We start from the raw sequence: 18,319 nt of genomic DNA on the forward strand, positions 1-18,319 counted from the left end.
GGGGGGGGGGGTTTACAACACAAAGACAACCTTTTTAGACAAGTATATTATAAAACGCCATCCTTTATACATTTACAAATGCTTAAAACTATTTATACCAGATGTTATATATATTTTAGTATGTATAAACACACTTGTTGAAATTGTAGATATCTCGTATATTTCCAAAGAGGGCTGATCGCTCTTCTGCTCCCAAGGAAAGTCTTGTTTGGTCAGAGATGCAGTTGAGATAATCCTGCAAAAAAAATAAAAAAGGTTTACTGATGAACGTAAACTGACCTAGCTATTGTAGTACCCAGCAGTGTATAATGTTAGTAACAACTGAAATCCAGACCTTGGCAGGACAAAAACATATGATTCCACCAACAATTATGGAATTGAGCAGCTACAGCTACACTTTTTATTGCAGTTAGCAGGGGCTGAAAATGGCCTCACATTGACTCGCTCACTCACTCGGGAGAGTGGATATAGGGCAGGTTTGTCACTGTAGCTGCCAACAACCAATAAAAAGCCTAATTCACACTTGCACATTTTGCATCAGTAGTCCAAAACACAGAAGAGGTGCAAATCTTTCTTTTATGCTTTTTCTCTGTTTATGTACCACTCCTGGTTCTGGCTTACAAATACTGACCAAATACACTAGTATGAAAGTGGCCTAAGACTAAGAATACAGAGTAAGACTGGAGTTTCTTGATTCTGAGGGACCACCTTCCATTTACACAGAACATGTGCACGGCCACTTTTAAACTTTGTTATCATGGTACACGCAGAACATATAGGATATAAAAATGGACCCATAATAAATAGACCCTAGTGTCCAGTGATTAGATCAAACGTCAACTCCAAATTGGGTGGTCTTCTAGACCTCTGGGGCCCATTATTGTGCCAGAGTTTTGGCCAACTGTACGATCCTTTGGTACTCTGGGGGGCCAGTCTGACCCTGTATGTGGCTTCCAACTGAAGTGAACATTTACCTCAAAGGGCTAAATGGTTGAGACTTTAGGATGGTAAGTATTCAGCATCTGAATGATTGGGTTGTAAAGGAGAGTAGTAAAATGGTTTTCTATACTCATAGTAAAGCAATACTTGCTGATGAAAACATTTTTGTCTGACCATGTAAGCCCAAATGTAACTTTCCACATGTGTGGGAAACAGAAAATAACGTGTTTTCCAGCAACAAGTCAGTGTGCGCTTTGGACACAAATGGAAACATATTATTTACGTACACCTGTGAGATTTTGCCTCAAGGAATCATCTTTTTAAAGAGGCTCTGTCACCAGATTTTGCAACCCCTATCTGCTATTGCAGCAGATAGGCGCTGCAATGTAGATTACAGTAAAGTTTTTATTTTTTAAAAACGAGAATTTTTGGCCAAGTTATGACCATTTTCGTATTTATGCAAATGAGGCTTGCAAAAGTACAACTGGGCGTGTTGAAAAGTAAAAGTACAACTGGGCGTGTATTATGTGCGTACATCGGGGCGTGTTTACTACTTTTACTAGCTGGGCGTTGTGTATAGAAGTGTCATCCACTTCTCTTCACAACGCCCAGCTTCTGGCAGTGCAGCACTGTGACGTCACTCACAGGTCCTGCATCGTGTCGGCACCAGAGGCTACAGATGATTCTGCAGCAGCATCGGCGTTTGCAGGTAAGTCGATGTAGCTACTTACCTGCAAATGCTGATGTTGCTGCAGAATCAAGTGTAGCCTCTGGTGCCGACACGATGCAGGACCTGTGAGTGACGTCACAGATCTGCACTGCCAGAAGCTGGGCGTTGTGAAGAGAAGTGGATGATACTTCTATACACAACGCCCAGCTAGTAATAGTAGTAAACACGCCCCGATGTACGCACATAATACACGCCCAGTTGTACTTTTACTTTTCAACACGCCCAGTTGTAATTTTGCAAGCCTCATTTGCATAAATACGAAAATGGTCATAACTTGGCCAAAAATGCTCGTTTTTTAAAAATAAAAACGTTACTGTAATCTACATTGCAGCGCCGATCTGCTGCAATAGCAGATAGGGGCTGCAAAATCTGGTGACAGAGCCTCTTTAAGATCCAGAGTCTGAAGCTGAATTATGTATGCAAAGTTAGTCAAGAGAGACTCCCTTAGGGCAAGAGTCCTAAAGATGACCTTGCTCGTATCAGGCTCTTTTCTAAAGCATATACCCGTTTATGGCACAAGATTAATAGGTGAAAGAGACACATGACATATTCCAATCTACAATGCAAAATAACAAAAACAGAACACACTGAAATAGATATTTAGGATTCAGTTTCACTTACACAAATAAACCAAGTCTGGAGATCTCATAAATTTTATTATTTTGCATCAAGTTCCAGACTACACAGCTCTTTCATTTCACATTATTTATACAAGTTAGAGACATCTGTAATATGTTTGATGTTACTTATGCTAGCAAACACATTTTATTTATTTAATCCACGGTTACGGTATACATATGCAACTGCACGCTGGTCTATTTCCAGGATAGTTACATACGAACACAGTATTTTAGGTTTTATCATGATGTAGGATATGTAGCTTAAAATTGATAATCCAGCAATGATTGTCCATCAACTACTCTAAAACAGCTGTACACATTACATAGGTGTAGGCCAGACGCTTGTTTGGCTTAGAGTCATCTCTCTGCACTACCTTAAAACACACAAGCTTTGATTGGAAAAGGAAAAACTGAAACATAAAGCTGGCCATACATACAAGATTAAAAAAAAATCAACCAAAATGGACAATTTTGACCATTTCCGCAGACCAACACTTGAAAATTATATGCCCAACACCTGAAAATTATACGCGAAAGATCATTTGTGATGGTCGACTACTCGCTGCCAAAAATGTAAATCGGTTTGGTTGGATTTTTTTCAGTCATTGTTGCCGGAAATTACACGTGTATGGCATGATGAGCTGATCATGGACAATCACTTGCCACCTGGCGGCAGTCCACTTTGGTTTACTTCTCTTTAAACGATCTCCATGATCTGCAAGTTTAGTCTGGCATGTAGATGATCAGATTGTATGAACGATCCGACAGATGATTGATACTGGCCAATACTAATCTTACGTCTGTGTAAGGCCAGTTTACATCTTAAGAGGGCCAATAAACCTTCAGTCTATCTGATCTCTATTTACTGTACAGTTAAACATTATGTATTGGTGCTAGAGAGCAGTTGCTTTGGGCTAGGGAGAAGTTGACTACAGTGTTTTTCAAGAAAATTGGTGACAGGATGTCCAGAAAAATGGCTGCCTCCGTGATCACTACTTTATCATACATATCTCCATTTCTAAGAACCTCCAGAAACATTTCTAAACATTATTTCCCATTGCATATATAGTACTAAGATATTCCACAGCGCTGTGCACAACCTGTTGCCACATCAGACCCTGTTCCCATTGATGCTCACAATCAAAATTTTGCCTCCGCCACATACACACACGGACCAATTTCATAAGAATCCAATAAACTTACGAGTATGGATTTGGAGTGGGCGAGGAAACCTGACTTCTCAGAGGAAACCCACATAGGACATAAAAATTAAATACAAATGTTGTCCTTGGTCAAATTCAAACACAGTGTCCCAGCAATGAAAGGCAACAATTCGAATGATTGAGCCACCATGCGTTTCATACTATACTTACTTTACCTATGTGTATACTATAGCAGCTCTTTCTATAGGCTTCAAATTATATTAGCTGCTGACTTTACGGCTAGTGTTTATTTAAGTATTATCAGGTCAGTTGACCATAAAATGCTGGAAAAATTGCAGATAGTTATCCCTCATCAAAGTTTTGCACTTTGCTAATAGAAAGAGAGTTTTGAATGTGCATTTAGGAAATATGACAAATACATGTGGTGTTGAAATCTGAGACAGCTGTGGGTATTCAACACTATGAAGTCTCAAATATACATAAATATAATCCCTCCTCTAACCGAACAGTCGAGCGTTGCCCCAGCACCACCTGTTTTCTAACTTGAACTTATTTGTAACAGCTCAAGGCTAATAGTGACTTGAGTTTTCCTGAATGTCTGAAGAACATAAATAACACTTGAGTGTGTTGTCTTAAATGACCTCTTTACAAAAGAGGAGATGGTGAGAAAATCCTTATCAGCGTGAGCATAGAGGTTAAAGATTCAAAGTTTAAAAATCTAAGGAGAAAAACCAAATAGAAGACAATACACCGTGTATTTAAGGATACATTACACTCTACAGGAAGTATTACATGCTGTGACATAGGATATTACACGTCTTTGTCACGGTGCATTCGTGCTCATAGTGGTTTTTTTTAGAACCGGTATTTAACCCTCATATGACAATGTGTAGTATATGTAGAAAGTGCAAAGAGAATTATTAGCATGATGATCTTTAACAAAAACTCAGTAAAGGTTGTTTTACAGATATCGCCTGTGATTACCACTTTTAAAACGAGCGCCGATCGACAATGCACCTTGTTGATACAAGCGATCGTCCCCATGCTGCATCTGCATCATGTCGACACAGGGAGATGTGCTACACACAGCGATAATATTTATTGCTGCATATATTATTCTATCAGTCGATGAATGAGCGTTTGCACCTTCATCGGCAGATCGTTTTCCTGTTTACAAAGGGCAATGATCGGGAACAAGTGTTCATATGAACGCTCATTTGCCCGATCATTGGACCGTGTAAAAGGGTCTTTAGGCTCTGGCATCATGGCTTTCATTGTAATCCATTTTTTAACAGATTTTACAGATACTATCGACTTATAATGAACCCACCAGGTTTTAGTTGTTTACAGAGTAGAACAGTATAGCGCGTTATGCTACATTGCCCATCAAAAGCAACAGAAAAGTATGACCCATAACCAGCTAGCAAGGACGGCAGGAGCCAAATGGAGTAGGGTGGTCTTGTTAAAGTGAAACCATTTCCAGGCTTGACCTCCAGGACAGACACAGTAGACAGGATTAATCACAGTCAGTGATTAAAAAATTGTAGCATCTCCTGTAACTTCTCAAGACACGCTCTGTTCCTTTCAAAGAGGCGCAAAGTATTTAATACTAAGTAGCCAATGGAAGAAAAACAAAACTGGTAGGTCATAGTTTCACCAGACACTGTATAAACTTCACGCTCTCTGCTTAAACAGCTGCGCAAGGAACACCTAGAATAAACAGATCAGGCTTACAAAGGACAATGGCTTCGCACCGGTATTTCCTTCAGTTTTTACTGTACTGCAGTCTGGACTGTTTACCTATTACACGGTGACAAAAAGTGTTCACTTTTTTTAACCATATTAAGAAGTAAAGCGGATGAAATCCTTCTAAACATTGCTATGGTTACAGTAGAAAAAAAAAATTACATTCAACAGCCCCATAAACTGCATAGCTATCACCATTAATCTTTACGTGAGAGCACCTATTTACTTTCCTTGCTTTTCCCACATAACATATGCCATGTTAATTTCGACATTATAGCTGGCATATAATTCCTGATTACTTGCAGTATTAGACTATGTTCATATCATGTTTTTGGCCTATGTTTAGCATATACAATAAAGCGGACCGGTTATCTCCCCTGACATGTCTGTTTTACAGTATTCCCCAGAATAAAAATACTGAGGCACCTTTTCTTAGAACTCTAGGTTGTGCCAATCCTTTGTTATCGCTCCTAGAAATTTATGAATAAATTGACAGCTGGGTGTTAACAGCTGGAGGTGTGTCCCTATACAGACTGGCAATGTCCAATCAGTGCTCACACTGTCAGACTCTAGTGATGCACCCCTTTGACAGGGGGAATGGTAGCACCCAGTTGTCAATTTATCCATAAATTTCTAGGCGGAATAACAGAGGAATGGCACAATGCATAGTTCTCAGAGAACACGTTCAAAAATTGTTTTATTTCATGGGGAATACAATTATTTACTAAAACAGACATGTCAGAAGAGGTGACACGTTCGCTTAAAATGGTCACTGTCGTTTCAACAAACTTGTTCCCATATTATGGGCAATGTAGCTACAAACAAAAATGCAATATACTTTATGGACCAAACAGGATGTTTTTCTATAGCAAAATCGCTATAAAGTCCCAGCCACTATGTGTCTCCCTTCTGTATAACTTGCTGTTCACTGCCTGCTAAGATAAAGTCGCCTCTAGCAGCAGAGTCGCCAAGAATGATTACAGGAAGTGGGGGCGTGTCCTTGTAGGTATTGCAACTCTCCTCTCTCATAGGACATGCAGCAATAACAGAGAGGAGGAGTCTTACAGCTGGAGCGGCATCTCATTGGACAATGCATGAGCGCGCTCCCCAAGGGAGACACTATGCATCCTGGGAAGTCAGGGAAAGTAAGTTTCAAAATGGACAATGCTGGCAGAAGGCTGAGGAAAAGTAGGCACCCCCTAAAACAGAGAGGATGCCAAAAAGGAGAGTAACAAAATCAGTGCATTTTCTGGCTTTATAGGACAATTAGAAGATACAAAACAAGCTACAATCGTTTTATGGCATCAGTGCTGCAACCTATGTTTGTGCTATGGTTATTGATGAAAGGACAGGTGCTCTTTAAACATACACTGTGACAGATGCCTTACATTGGAATCCGTTATACATAGACTAGTATGGGATATGTTAAACGGATACCTCATGAACCCTCATGACCTTTTCATGATGTATACGTTAAATGGATGCCATAATAGCCTGTTGGTACGCCACTCTTAGGGAGCCATCACTAATAGGCTGTTACGGCAATTGACTATGGATATGCTTAGGACGTATGCATTTAATGGATGCTGGTGACGTATGTGATACAGTGCCATACATCACCCACAGGCTCCCATGGATGGAGATAAACAAGTCAAAACCTAATGTGAACAGAGCCTTAGATATGAACATTTATTTTATCCAATAAATACAAAGATAAAAGTATAAAGTTATGTTACTTCAGCAGTCCATGAACCCAATTTTGCACCATCTAATCACTAATAAATTAAACGACTTTCCCAAGTCCGCAAACAGACTGTTACTTTTACTTGCTGCCGTTCTCTCGAAGAAACTAACCTTATGCTTTGTATAAAATTCGATTTTTCATATTATTTAATGAGGTTCAATAAAGTTAATTAAACGGATCACATGATATAATCAATCATCGAATTCATACACAGCCAAGGTATAGCAAAGAGGTTTTTTTGCGGCTTTTGAAAGGTTGCCTGCAATTTAATTTTTGCCAAAGGAAATCATCGCGTAAGGCTATGGCAACACAGTGACATTTGGTTGCCTTCAAATGGCTGTAACATCACAGCATTATTCGACTACAACAGAAGCTCAAAGTTTCCCAACATTTCTCTTCTAAACTTTGCAAAACATCTGACCGGATTGTGATCGGCCCAACATAACCTCGTTTATCATAGGGAAACATTGTTGTCATGTCTTAGTAATTTCACCACGATTTGAGTCAGGCCAAATTTCATCATGTAGTCTAATCCAAATCACTGTACCAATGTTATCCAAGAGCTGCCCTACGTTTAAGACGATTTCAGATCCTACATTATTAATTGCAAAGGCATCCTGTGGTCAGTTCAATTAACTTTTTTTTTTGTAGTAACCCATTTAGAATGCAAAAGAGAAAATGTATAAATGAGAAGAAAGGCATGGGTTGAAATGCAGTCAACATAGGGACTGCCAAAAAAAGGGATATTGAAGATCTTATGTAAATTGCCTTTTAGGAAGCAATAATGTGAGCAAATGTGGAGGATTTGCAGACGTTGTAATTTGCTGGGTTTCTGCAAGGGTTTAAGGCACTAATAGGTATCATGGAAGCATGTTAGAAGCTGTAATTAGTGGGGGTCTGGATCTTAAAAGCCACTACTTGAATTAAGGGGCACAAGCTCTTTGCCGGGAGCCAAATCCTTCAGCCAGGGGCGTTGCTAGGGTCTCAAAAGGTATAGGGCACAAGCCCCGAGACATATGTTAACCCCCCCCCCCCCAAGAAAAGTGTGTGTGTATATATAATAAATATATATATATTTAGTAAAGAAAGTCTTGCAGCACTCCAATGAGCAAAGAAAGTGACATTTATTCAGTCCACATCAAGCAAAAATGCAACGTTTTTGTCCTACAATAGGACCTTTCTCAAGCATGTAAGGTCCTATTGTAGGACAGAAACGTTGCATTTTTGTTGATGTGGACTGAATAAATTTCATTTTTTGCGCTCATTAGAGTGCTGCAAGACTTTCTTTACTAAATATCTGTACATAGTCCAAGGATCAGGACTACTTGCTGGGCACCCAGACACATATATATTTCCTTTTTGGGGTAAGTGCTGCTGTTTTTCTTCGGACTACTTCGGATTCAAGGACTACTTCGATTACAGCATTTTATTTTTTATTCTCAGAACGGTTAACGAGGGTTATGTCAATAATATTTTTTTTCTATGTCTTTGTATCTATTTAAACTTTATTACTACCGCCTTAGTGATGGCCGCTGGCTGATTGACAGCATCCATTACGAAGGCAGGACTTCGTGTTAGCCGGTCAAAAGGCTAGCACTAAACCCCATTATTACCCCGGAACCCACCGCCACCAGCGGTGTCGGGAAGAAACAGGTACGATCCAGTACCTGACCATCTGTATTGATTGTCGGGAACTGGGATGGCCGCAAGCTTGTATTATTAGGCTGGGAAAGTCCAAAAACTGTTGCCCTTCCCACCCTGGTAATGCTAGCCTGCTGCTGCTATGTTGTATCTGGCTGATTATGAAAAATGAGGGGGACCCCAAATCGTTTTTTCTAATTATTTATTTTTTACAAAGGACGTGGGGTCCCCCCATTTTTTATAACCAACCCGATACAACCCAGCAGCAGCAGTCAAGCATTACCAGGGTGGGAAGGGTCACTGTTTTTGGGCTTTTCCTGTCCAATACTACTAGCCTGCGGCCGCACCAGTACCGTCCAACACTACTTATGGTCGGGTACTGGATCATACCCGGCTCTTCCAGACACCCCTGGTGGTGGTGGGTTACCGGGTAATAATGTGGGTTAGTGTTAGCCTTTTTAACTGCGAGGACTAAGCCCTGCCTTAGTAATGGACGCTGTCCATCAGCCAGCAGCCATTACTAAAGGAGTAGTAATAAAGTTTAAAAAAATATATACAAAAAGACATAGAAAAAATATTGGATTGAAATAAAAACAACCCACACAACCCTCGTTAGCCCTTTTATTGAGAATAAAAAAAGCAGCCATCGAAGTAGTCCTCAAATCCAACAACTGAACCTGTAAAGAAAATAAAAAAAAATAAAAAAGCACAAACACAAAAAAAAACATTAGTAACACAAGTGGTAGGCTTAGATACAAGGCCCTGTGTGATCCAGTCGTGATGTCATGACACGCGAAGACATCAGGACCGCCGCTGTGCTCAGGAACGAGGAGGGTAAGTATATTATTACTATAGTACCAGGGGCCCATGTAGTTTATTACATAGGCCCCAGTTACTATAGTAACTTTTTATAGACGTGGTGAGGGGGGGCCCCAGGCCCCCTGGCTTCAGGGCTCGGTCGCAATTGTCGTTCATGTCGGTCACAATTATGTGGCAGTCACCCGGGCATCCAGGGCACTGGGTCAAAGATTCGGGGATTGTGCCCCAAAAGCCCAGTGCTAGCGACAACACTGCCTTCGGCTCCAGTCAACTTTTCTTGACAGAATTCCACTTCACATGGAAAGCTGAAGACAGGCCATATACATAATATCAACAGTCTTAATAAGTCTATGTGCTGCCAAAGCTTACAACTTTTGACTTGTATCTATGTCAGGAGTTTATTTAAATAAGGACTTGTTCTGGTTTCCATAATTGTAGGATTTTTTTGCCTTTATTTCTCCTACAGAGGGCATATAAGCAAGAAAAAAAGACAGGAAAGGTAGAATAGCAAAGAAGACACGTGAACTGGAGGGTTAACTCTAGATTTCCTAATGAGTGTTCATGTAGTCATTCAAAAAGGTGTGTGTGTGTGTGTGTGTGTGTGTGTGTGTGTGTGTGTGTGTGTGTGTGTGTGTGTGTGTGTGTGTGTGTGTGTGTGTGTGTGTGTGTGTGTGTGTGTGTTTTAATCTATAATATTCAGTGCAGCAGGCTTTAAACTTACCCTTTTTCCTTACCAAGGCAGTAGAGTGAATGGCAAGGAATACTAGTAAAAATAACATATTGATTATTCTCTCAGGGAATTCAATGGCTTTGGTCTACAAGACTTAGGACACATTTGAGAACAATCGGTTTTAACAAGTTTACAGGTAGGTCTACTGACTGGAATATTCTACCAGTTTAACCCATTAGTGACCGCCAATACTCCTTTTCACAGCTGCCACTAATGGGCTTTATTCTGATGCATATGACTTTTCACGGCACTGCATCAGAATAAACAAACAGAGCAGGTAGCTGAAAGCAGGGGGCATCCCTGCTCTAACGGGTGAGATTGATATCAGTATCGATCTCGCCCCTTTAACCCCTCAGTAGTGAGCGCCGTAGTGAGTAGTGCCATAAACAAAAATGTGATAAAAAGTGATCAAAAAGTCTACTCCAAAATGGTACTAATAAAAACTACAAGTCGTCCCACAAAAAAAAGGTCCTCATACAGCTGCATCGGCGGAAAAAGAAAAAAAGTTATGGCTCTTCAAATATGGACACACAAAATCAAATAATTTTTCTTTAAAAAGAAAAAAAAGGGTTTTTACTGTGTAAAAGTAGTAAAACATACAAAAAAAAAACAAAAAAAAAACGCTACAAATTTGGAATTGTTGCAATCGCAACAACCCGCTGAATAAAGTTATTGTGTTATTTATACCACACGGTAAATCGGCGTCGATTTAGGACGCAAAAAAAGAGTGGCGAAATTTCAGAGTTTTTTTCTATCCCCCCCCACAAAAAAGGTAATGAATGTTAATTAATAAATTATATGTACCCCAAAATGGTGCTGTTAAAAAATAAAACTTGTCCTGCAAAAAACAAGACCTTATACAGCTATGTTGACGCAAAAATAAAAAAGTTATAGCTCTTGGAATGAGACTATGGAAAAACGTAAAAAATAGCTTGGTCATTAAGGTTTAAAATAGGCTGGTCATTAAGGTCACAAATGTCCTTTTTAAAACAAGGAAATATTAGTAAAGGCTTTGCTCTGTTTTTAAGCAGTCATGTAGATACAAGTCCCATGTGAGTCTGAAAGGTCTACTTTCATTAGCAATTCACATGAGCCATCCATTTTAAACTCTAGACGAACAGCCAGAATCATTTTATAGGACTTGGGTTCAATAGTGTAACATAAGCTCCTTAGGGCCTCACACAGTACGTGCGTAACATTACTCCGGCTCACACTAGGTGGTTATTTTCACTAAATGTAATGGAAATCCTATAAAAACACAATATTTAGACTGTGGTTGCCCAGCGCTTTCATGTGATTCCTTCTTATTCGGAAGTTCATTCTCCGAGTATCCAAAACTTCTGACATCAACGGTCTTGGTTAAAAATATAGTAAATAAACAATGACTGTGTATAGAAGTTTTTCTCAAACAGAATAGACAAGGAGCATTTACTCGAACTTATTGCTGATGTATTTAAATGTTAAAAGTTAAAAAAGACTTAACATACACAAATATATATCAGTATAAACAGAAGCCACTAATAAAAATGAGCCTTGCTATTCATCACACCAGCTGTTGAAAAGTGAATGGTGGAGCACATGTACCATTTTGTACACATGCAGACACTTGCCAAGGGGTTGTCCAAGATTGGAAAAACATGGCTGCTTTCTTCCAAAAACAGCCCCACACCTGTCCTCAGGTTACGTGTGGTGTTGCAGCTCAGCCCCATTTACTTCAATCAAGCGAAGCTGATCTACCAGACAACACAGACAGGTGCCTTACTGTTTTTAGAAAAAAAGCAGCAATGTTTTTCTAACCCCTTTAAGGGTGCGTCTGGTCATTTTTTTGTTTATCTACATGTAAAAGTAAACTGTTGCAGCCAGATGTTATTCATTGGGGAATTATAAATTCCCCATTATATAGTGTTTTCTTTAATTAAATCGAGCCACAACCTCGGACTTTAATCGTCCATTTATCCCTATGGACTTCAATGGAAAATAAATAAAAATTACTCTATATCCCTGTGAGAATTTGGCCTTATCCATATTTCGGTGGTGGAACGGTTGATGTCATTTTTAGGCGAGTGATCATTTTTGTATAAGGATAAAAATAATGGGCCTAGTCTTGGTACTGACCACTTGGATTACAGAGTAGGCCTGATATTGACACGCCAAGCAGACCATTTGGGTGATTGAGTCTTAGCTAGGGTTCATAGGTAGTAACAAATATAGTAATAGCATGTGTGTACAGTGTTTACAGGGACTGTTGTAGTCAATGGTCATGGGCCCTAAATCTATTATGGCCCTAACAATGCCCCTGGTGACCGATCACATGAATCAGATCGTTCAATTATAATACCATGATGCCTTTGTGTTATAGGTTACTTTGATTTTGTACTTTATAGATAGATCCACATTAATGAAAACGAAAAGATGGGAAATGTGTCCTAAAGAACCAAGAATTTAATCTTTATACCAAGTAGTTAAAAGTAATCCAATATACAGTCTAAAATGTGTAAATCATCAAGTTAAGATTTAGAAAACGATTTTTTTGAATAATGTAATAACAAGACTCTTTAATCTTTAAGGATATACAAAATAAGAGTTACCAGCTGGTAAGTAGACATCATGGTACAATAGACTATCTCACAAATAAAAGCAGTCATCTCTACAGAATTTCTCCAGTTCATTGAAGCATTAGTTTAGTTGGTAAAAATCATCAGGGGATGTTTATCTCCCACTCATTCGGCTACATAGATAGGCAAAGCTCTTCTTAAGTGAAAACATAAGGTCAACAAACTCATTAAATGTTCTGATTTAGGCTTCATTCACACGCCTGTACTATGGCTCTGTGTGCGAGCCACATATTTAATCAGGAAAAATGGGACTGATACCTTCAACGGAATGGAAGGGTTTCCTGCTTTCCCATGATGGGATCCGATCACACTGTACATATTGCGCTGACTGAGCTATAATACAGTTGTGTGAACAAAGTTTTGATCTTAGTCCAATACTGGAAATACACACTTAAAATGCCACAGAGCTATGATCTAATAGGAACGCCATGTGTATCTTGTCCATCTCCTAATAAATGATATTTTGGAATGATTAGCACAGTTCTCCTTCCACTTATATTGGGATTAGCGCTAGAACATCTTGAATGCCCAATAGATGAAGAATATTAAAAACACATGTATAATGGCCTCTTGGTTGGTTCATGTGTGGATTATTTTTTGTGTGCATTTCTCTACTCTCCAAATGTAGTATTTTCCTATATGCAAGGTCATATATTATGCACCAACATTTCTAACCATATGCGTACTTATTTAATAGAGATCCATTAAACCTGAAATTAATTTCTCACATAGAGGCCACTGAGTAAGAACATATGCTGTCAGCTCTGTGCTGAATTTCCAATGCAGCTCGATTAAAAAAAATACTTAGGTTTGCTTAACATATTTGGGCTCTGCATTCGCCTTATATGCTGGAGAAATACTCCCAACATATATGTCGTTTGTGCTTATAAACTATTAGCCAAAAGTAAAACTAAAAGAGTGTTCAGCTGGCATACCATTAAACAGTCGACCATGCTTTTTATTTTTTATACAACTGCATGAAAAAAAAAAAAAAGGGACACTTCATGGAGGTTCAATGACAGAAGTGTGCAATTGTGTAACCAAACAGTTTCATAAGTCTGGGGCATATGTTCCGTAATGCCGAAATGCAGTGCGAATCTAGCTTTAATTCTACTGCATACTGCTGAAACTTCTACCACACTTAGGTCATTAACCAGCTATAGGAAATTAAAAAATAAATAAAAAAAAAGTCTTCATACAGATTAGTTCAAGGTCGGCAGGAAACAGTCGATTTTGGCCAACCATCTACTGCATTATGGGGTTTTCCAACTCTCCCCAATAGAGGAAATAATCAATTATACGTTAGTAACATCTCCTTAAATAAAAAAAATTATTAATGCTCAAAGAATTGTAAAATTTTTAATTTCACCTAAAATGCCATGGGAATTATTTGTTTTTTTCAATCTGGTTCCTAAGGTGAAAAAACAGAGCAGTGTGTCTTGATTCTTCAAGTCCTTGACTAATGATATGGATGCGCTGCCAGTTTCACACCGCTCCAGGGTATAGACGTGTAAGATTTCCATGACCTCTACCCTTTCTAAAGTTTTTCATTTTCACAAAAATTTCCCTCAATATTGAAATAGTCTAGTTCAGAATCATAGTCCAATAAAGCACTCTTCATCTTGTCCACACCTGACCTACACTGTGACCCTTCACCTCAGATGTTTCATTTTTACGGCCACTTTAGTAAAATTACGTTTTAGTGTCAATTATTTTAAACTTGTAATTTCACTTTTCTAGAGAGGAATCCGAATTGTTTTTTCTTCCCTAAAATTATTAGATAATAAACCTACATTAACAGTGAGTGAATTGTGATAGTTTGGTTATCTCAGAGTTTACTAATGTGTATTATTTGTAGACGTGGCATTTTATTATCTGCATTTACCATACTCTCTCCCTATACAAGTGTGGATAATTTGGGCATTGGAGAAAGCAGTCAGTGGAAATCATTCTTCCCATGTACTAGGGAGATCAAAATAACACAGCCTATATTCTGTCAATTGAGAGCAGAGAGAGGGGACATTTACAGTTAGGTCCAGAATTATTTGGACAGTGAAACAAGTTTTGGCATTTTAGTTGTTTACCAAAACATATTGAATACACAGTTATATAATCAATATGGGCTTAACCCCTTCCCTCTTTAGCCACTTTTGACCTTCCTGACCGAGCCTCATTTTTCAAATCTGACATGTGTCACTTTATGTGGTAATAACTCCGGAATGCTTTCACCTATCCAAGCGATTCTGAGATTGTTTTCTCGTGACACATTGGACTTTAAGTTACTGGCAAAATTTGCCCGATATGTTCAGTATTTAATTGTGAAAAACACCAAAATGTAGCGAAAAATTTCACAAATTGGCATTTTTCTCAATTTAAATGTATCTGCTTGTAAGACAGGCAGTTATACCGCACAAAATTGTTGCTAATTAACATCCCCCATATGTCTACTTTAGATTGGCATCGTTTTTTGAACATCCTTTTATTTTTCTATGACCTCACAAGGCTTAGAACTTTAGCAGCAATTTCTCACATTTTCAAGAAAATTTCAAAAGGCCATTTTTACAGGGGCCAGTTCAGTTGTGAAGTGGCTGAGGGCCTTATATATTAGAAACCCCCAAAAAGTCACCCCATTTTAAAAACTTCACCCCTCAAAGTATTCAAAACAGCATTTAGAAAATGTCTTAACCCTTTACACATGTCACAGGAATTAAAGCAAAGTAGAGGTGATATTTACAAATTTCATATTTTTTTTGCAGAAATAAATTTTTAGTACAATTTTTTTTATAACACAGAAGGTTTTACCAGAGAAATGCAACTCAATATTTGTTGCCCAGTTTCTGCAGTTTTAGGAAATATCCCACATGTGGCCGTAGCGTGCTACTGGACTGAAGCACCGGCCTCAGAAGCAAAGGAACACCTGGTAGATTTTGGGGCCTTATTATTGTTAGAATATATTTTAGGCACCATGTCAGGTTTGAAGGGCTCTTGCGGTGCCAAAACAGTCAAAATCCCCCAAAAGTGACCCCATCTGGGAAACTACACACCTCAAGGAAATTATCTAGGGGTACAGTGAGCATTTTGACCGCACAGGTTTTTTACAGAAATTATTGGAAGTAGGCCGTGAAAATTAAAATCAACATTTTTTCAAAGAAAATGTAGGTTTAGCTTATTTTTACTCATTTCCACAAGGACTGAAGGAGAAAAAGCAAAAATTTGTAAAGCAATTTCTCCCGAGTAAAACAATGCCCCACATGTGGTAATAAACGGCTGTTTGGAGACACGGCTTGGCTTAGAAGGGAAAGAGCGATATTTGGCTTTTGGAGATCACATTGAGCAGGAATGGTTTGCGGCGGCCATGTCACATTTGCAAAGCCCCTGAGGGGAAAAAACAATGAAAACGCCCAAAAAGTGACACCATTTAGGAAACTACACCTCTTGAGGAATTCATCTAGGGGCGTAGTGAGCATTTTGACCCCACAGATGTTTCATAGAATTTATTAGAATTGGGCAGTGAAAATAAAAACAATCCCGTTTCTTCAATAAGACGTAGCTTTAGCGCAAATTTTTTCATTTTCGCAACAAATAAAGGAAAAAAAAAAGAACCCAACATTTGTAAAGCAATTTCTACCGAGTACGGCAATACCCCATATGTGGTCATAAACTGCTGTTTTGGCACACGGCAGGGCTCAGAAGGGAAGGACCGCCATTTGGAGTGCAGATGTTGCTGGATTGGTTTCTGGGCGCCTGTGGGCCCAAAACAGTGGAAACCCCCCAGAAGTGACCCAATTTTGGAAACTACACCCCTCAATGCATTTACCTAGGGGTGTAGTGAGCATGTTAACCCTGCAGGTGTTTTGTAGAAATTAGTGTGAACTCGATGTTGCAGAGTGAAAATGGGATTTTTTCCACAGATATGTGGACAATATGTGGTGCCCGGCTTGTGCCACCATAACAAGACAGCTCTCTAATTATTATGCTGGGTTTCCTGGTTTTAGAAACACCCTACATGTGGCCCTAATCTCTTGCCTGGACAGTCGACCAGGCTCAGGGGTGAAAGCGTACCATGTAAATTTGAGGCCTAATTTGGCGATTTACAAAGTATTGGTTCACAACTGCGGAGGCTCAGATGTGAAATAATAAAAAGAAACCCCTGAGAAGTGACCCCATTATGGAAACTGCACCCCTCAAGGCATTTATTAAGGGGTGTAGTGAGCATTTTCACCCCACAGGTCTTTTCCATAAATGAATGCGCTGTGGATGGTGCAAATTAAAAATTTATATTTTTCCCTAGATATGCCATTCAGTGGCAAATATGTCGTGCCCAGCTTATGCCACTGGAGACACACACCCCAAAAATTGCTAAAAGGGTTCTCCCGGGTAGGACGGTGCCATATATGTGGAAGGAAACTGCTGTTTGGGCACGCTGTAGGGTTCAGATGGAAGGAAATACCATTTGGCTTTTGGAGCGTGGATTTTGCTTGGTAGTAGTTTTGTTTGGAGTCTTACTGGTGTTTCCGTTTATAATGTAGGGCATATGTAAGCCGGGCGGAGTATATAAGGGGCATAGTCAGGTGATATAATAATGGGGTAAAAAAAAACAATAAAATGATCCATAGATGTGTGTTACGCTGTGAAGCAATCCTTTCTGCACAGGCCGGTGTCGCACTGATATATGGCGTCCTTTATTATCCCCCTTTTGATCCACACTCCGCGCCTTTGTAGTTTGGGGAATTTTGCTAGGAAGTGTTGTCCTGGTATAATACGGGCACCATCGCTTCCAGCGGATATGTTTGGGCTCTCCCTTTCCTGGTTCCCTAATTTTAGGTCCTTGATAAATCGCCTCTTCAAACAGAAGAAATGTTCCCCTCGGGCACAAATGCATATTTTTTTTATTTCCTGACTTATTGGAGCCATAACTAATTTTATTTTTCATAGACGTAGCAGTATGAGGGCTGGTTTGTTGCGGGACGAGCTGTAGTTATTATTGGTACTATTTTGGGGTACATGCGACTTTTTGATCATCTTTTATCCTATTTTTTGGGATGCCAGGTAAACAAAAAAACGCAATTCTGGCACAGCTTTTTTCGTTTTTTTTTTATACAGCGTTCACCACGCATTATAAACTACATGTTAACTTTACTCTGCGGGTCAGTACGATTCCGGCGATACCTAATTTATAGCACTTTTTTATGTTTTACTACTTTTTGCACAATAAAATTACTTTTGTAAAAAGAATGTATTTTTTCTGTCGCCAAGTTGTGAGAACCATAACTTTTTAATTTTTTTGTCGACGGAGGTGTATGAGGGCTTGTTTTTTGCGGGACGAGCTATAGTTTTTATAGGTACCATTTTTGGATACGTGCGACTTTTTGATCACTTTTTATTCTAACATTTGTAGGGCAAAGTGACTAAAAGACAGAAACTCTGGTAACGTTTTTTACGTTTTTTTTTACGCTGTTCACCGCGTGCAATAAATAATATAATATTTTGATACCTCAGGTCGTTACGGTCGCGGCGATACCAAATACATATGGTTTATTATTATTTTTCAATAATAAAGGACTTGATAAGA

The 18,319-nt window shown here is 39.1% G+C and overlaps 1 protein-coding gene across 4 annotated transcripts in view; it reads right to left on the bottom strand.

The window, feature by feature from the left end:
* Positions 1–18,319, bottom strand: part of PLEKHG1 (pleckstrin homology and RhoGEF domain containing G1) — a 219,630-nt gene that overhangs the window by 38,467 nt on the left and 162,844 nt on the right. For all 4 annotated transcript variants that reach the window (XM_075862850.1, XM_075862847.1, XM_075862848.1 and 1 more), the window contains one exon: positions 135–235. In XM_075862850.1, the coding sequence (XP_075718965.1) occupies positions 135–235 (101 nt within the window). The remainder of the gene's footprint in view (positions 1–134; positions 236–18,319) is intronic.

Source organism: Rhinoderma darwinii, chromosome 4 (genome assembly GCF_050947455.1).
Source record: "Rhinoderma darwinii isolate aRhiDar2 chromosome 4, aRhiDar2.hap1, whole genome shotgun sequence".
In the NCBI taxonomy this organism is placed as follows: Eukaryota; Metazoa; Chordata; class Amphibia; order Anura; family Rhinodermatidae; genus Rhinoderma; species Rhinoderma darwinii.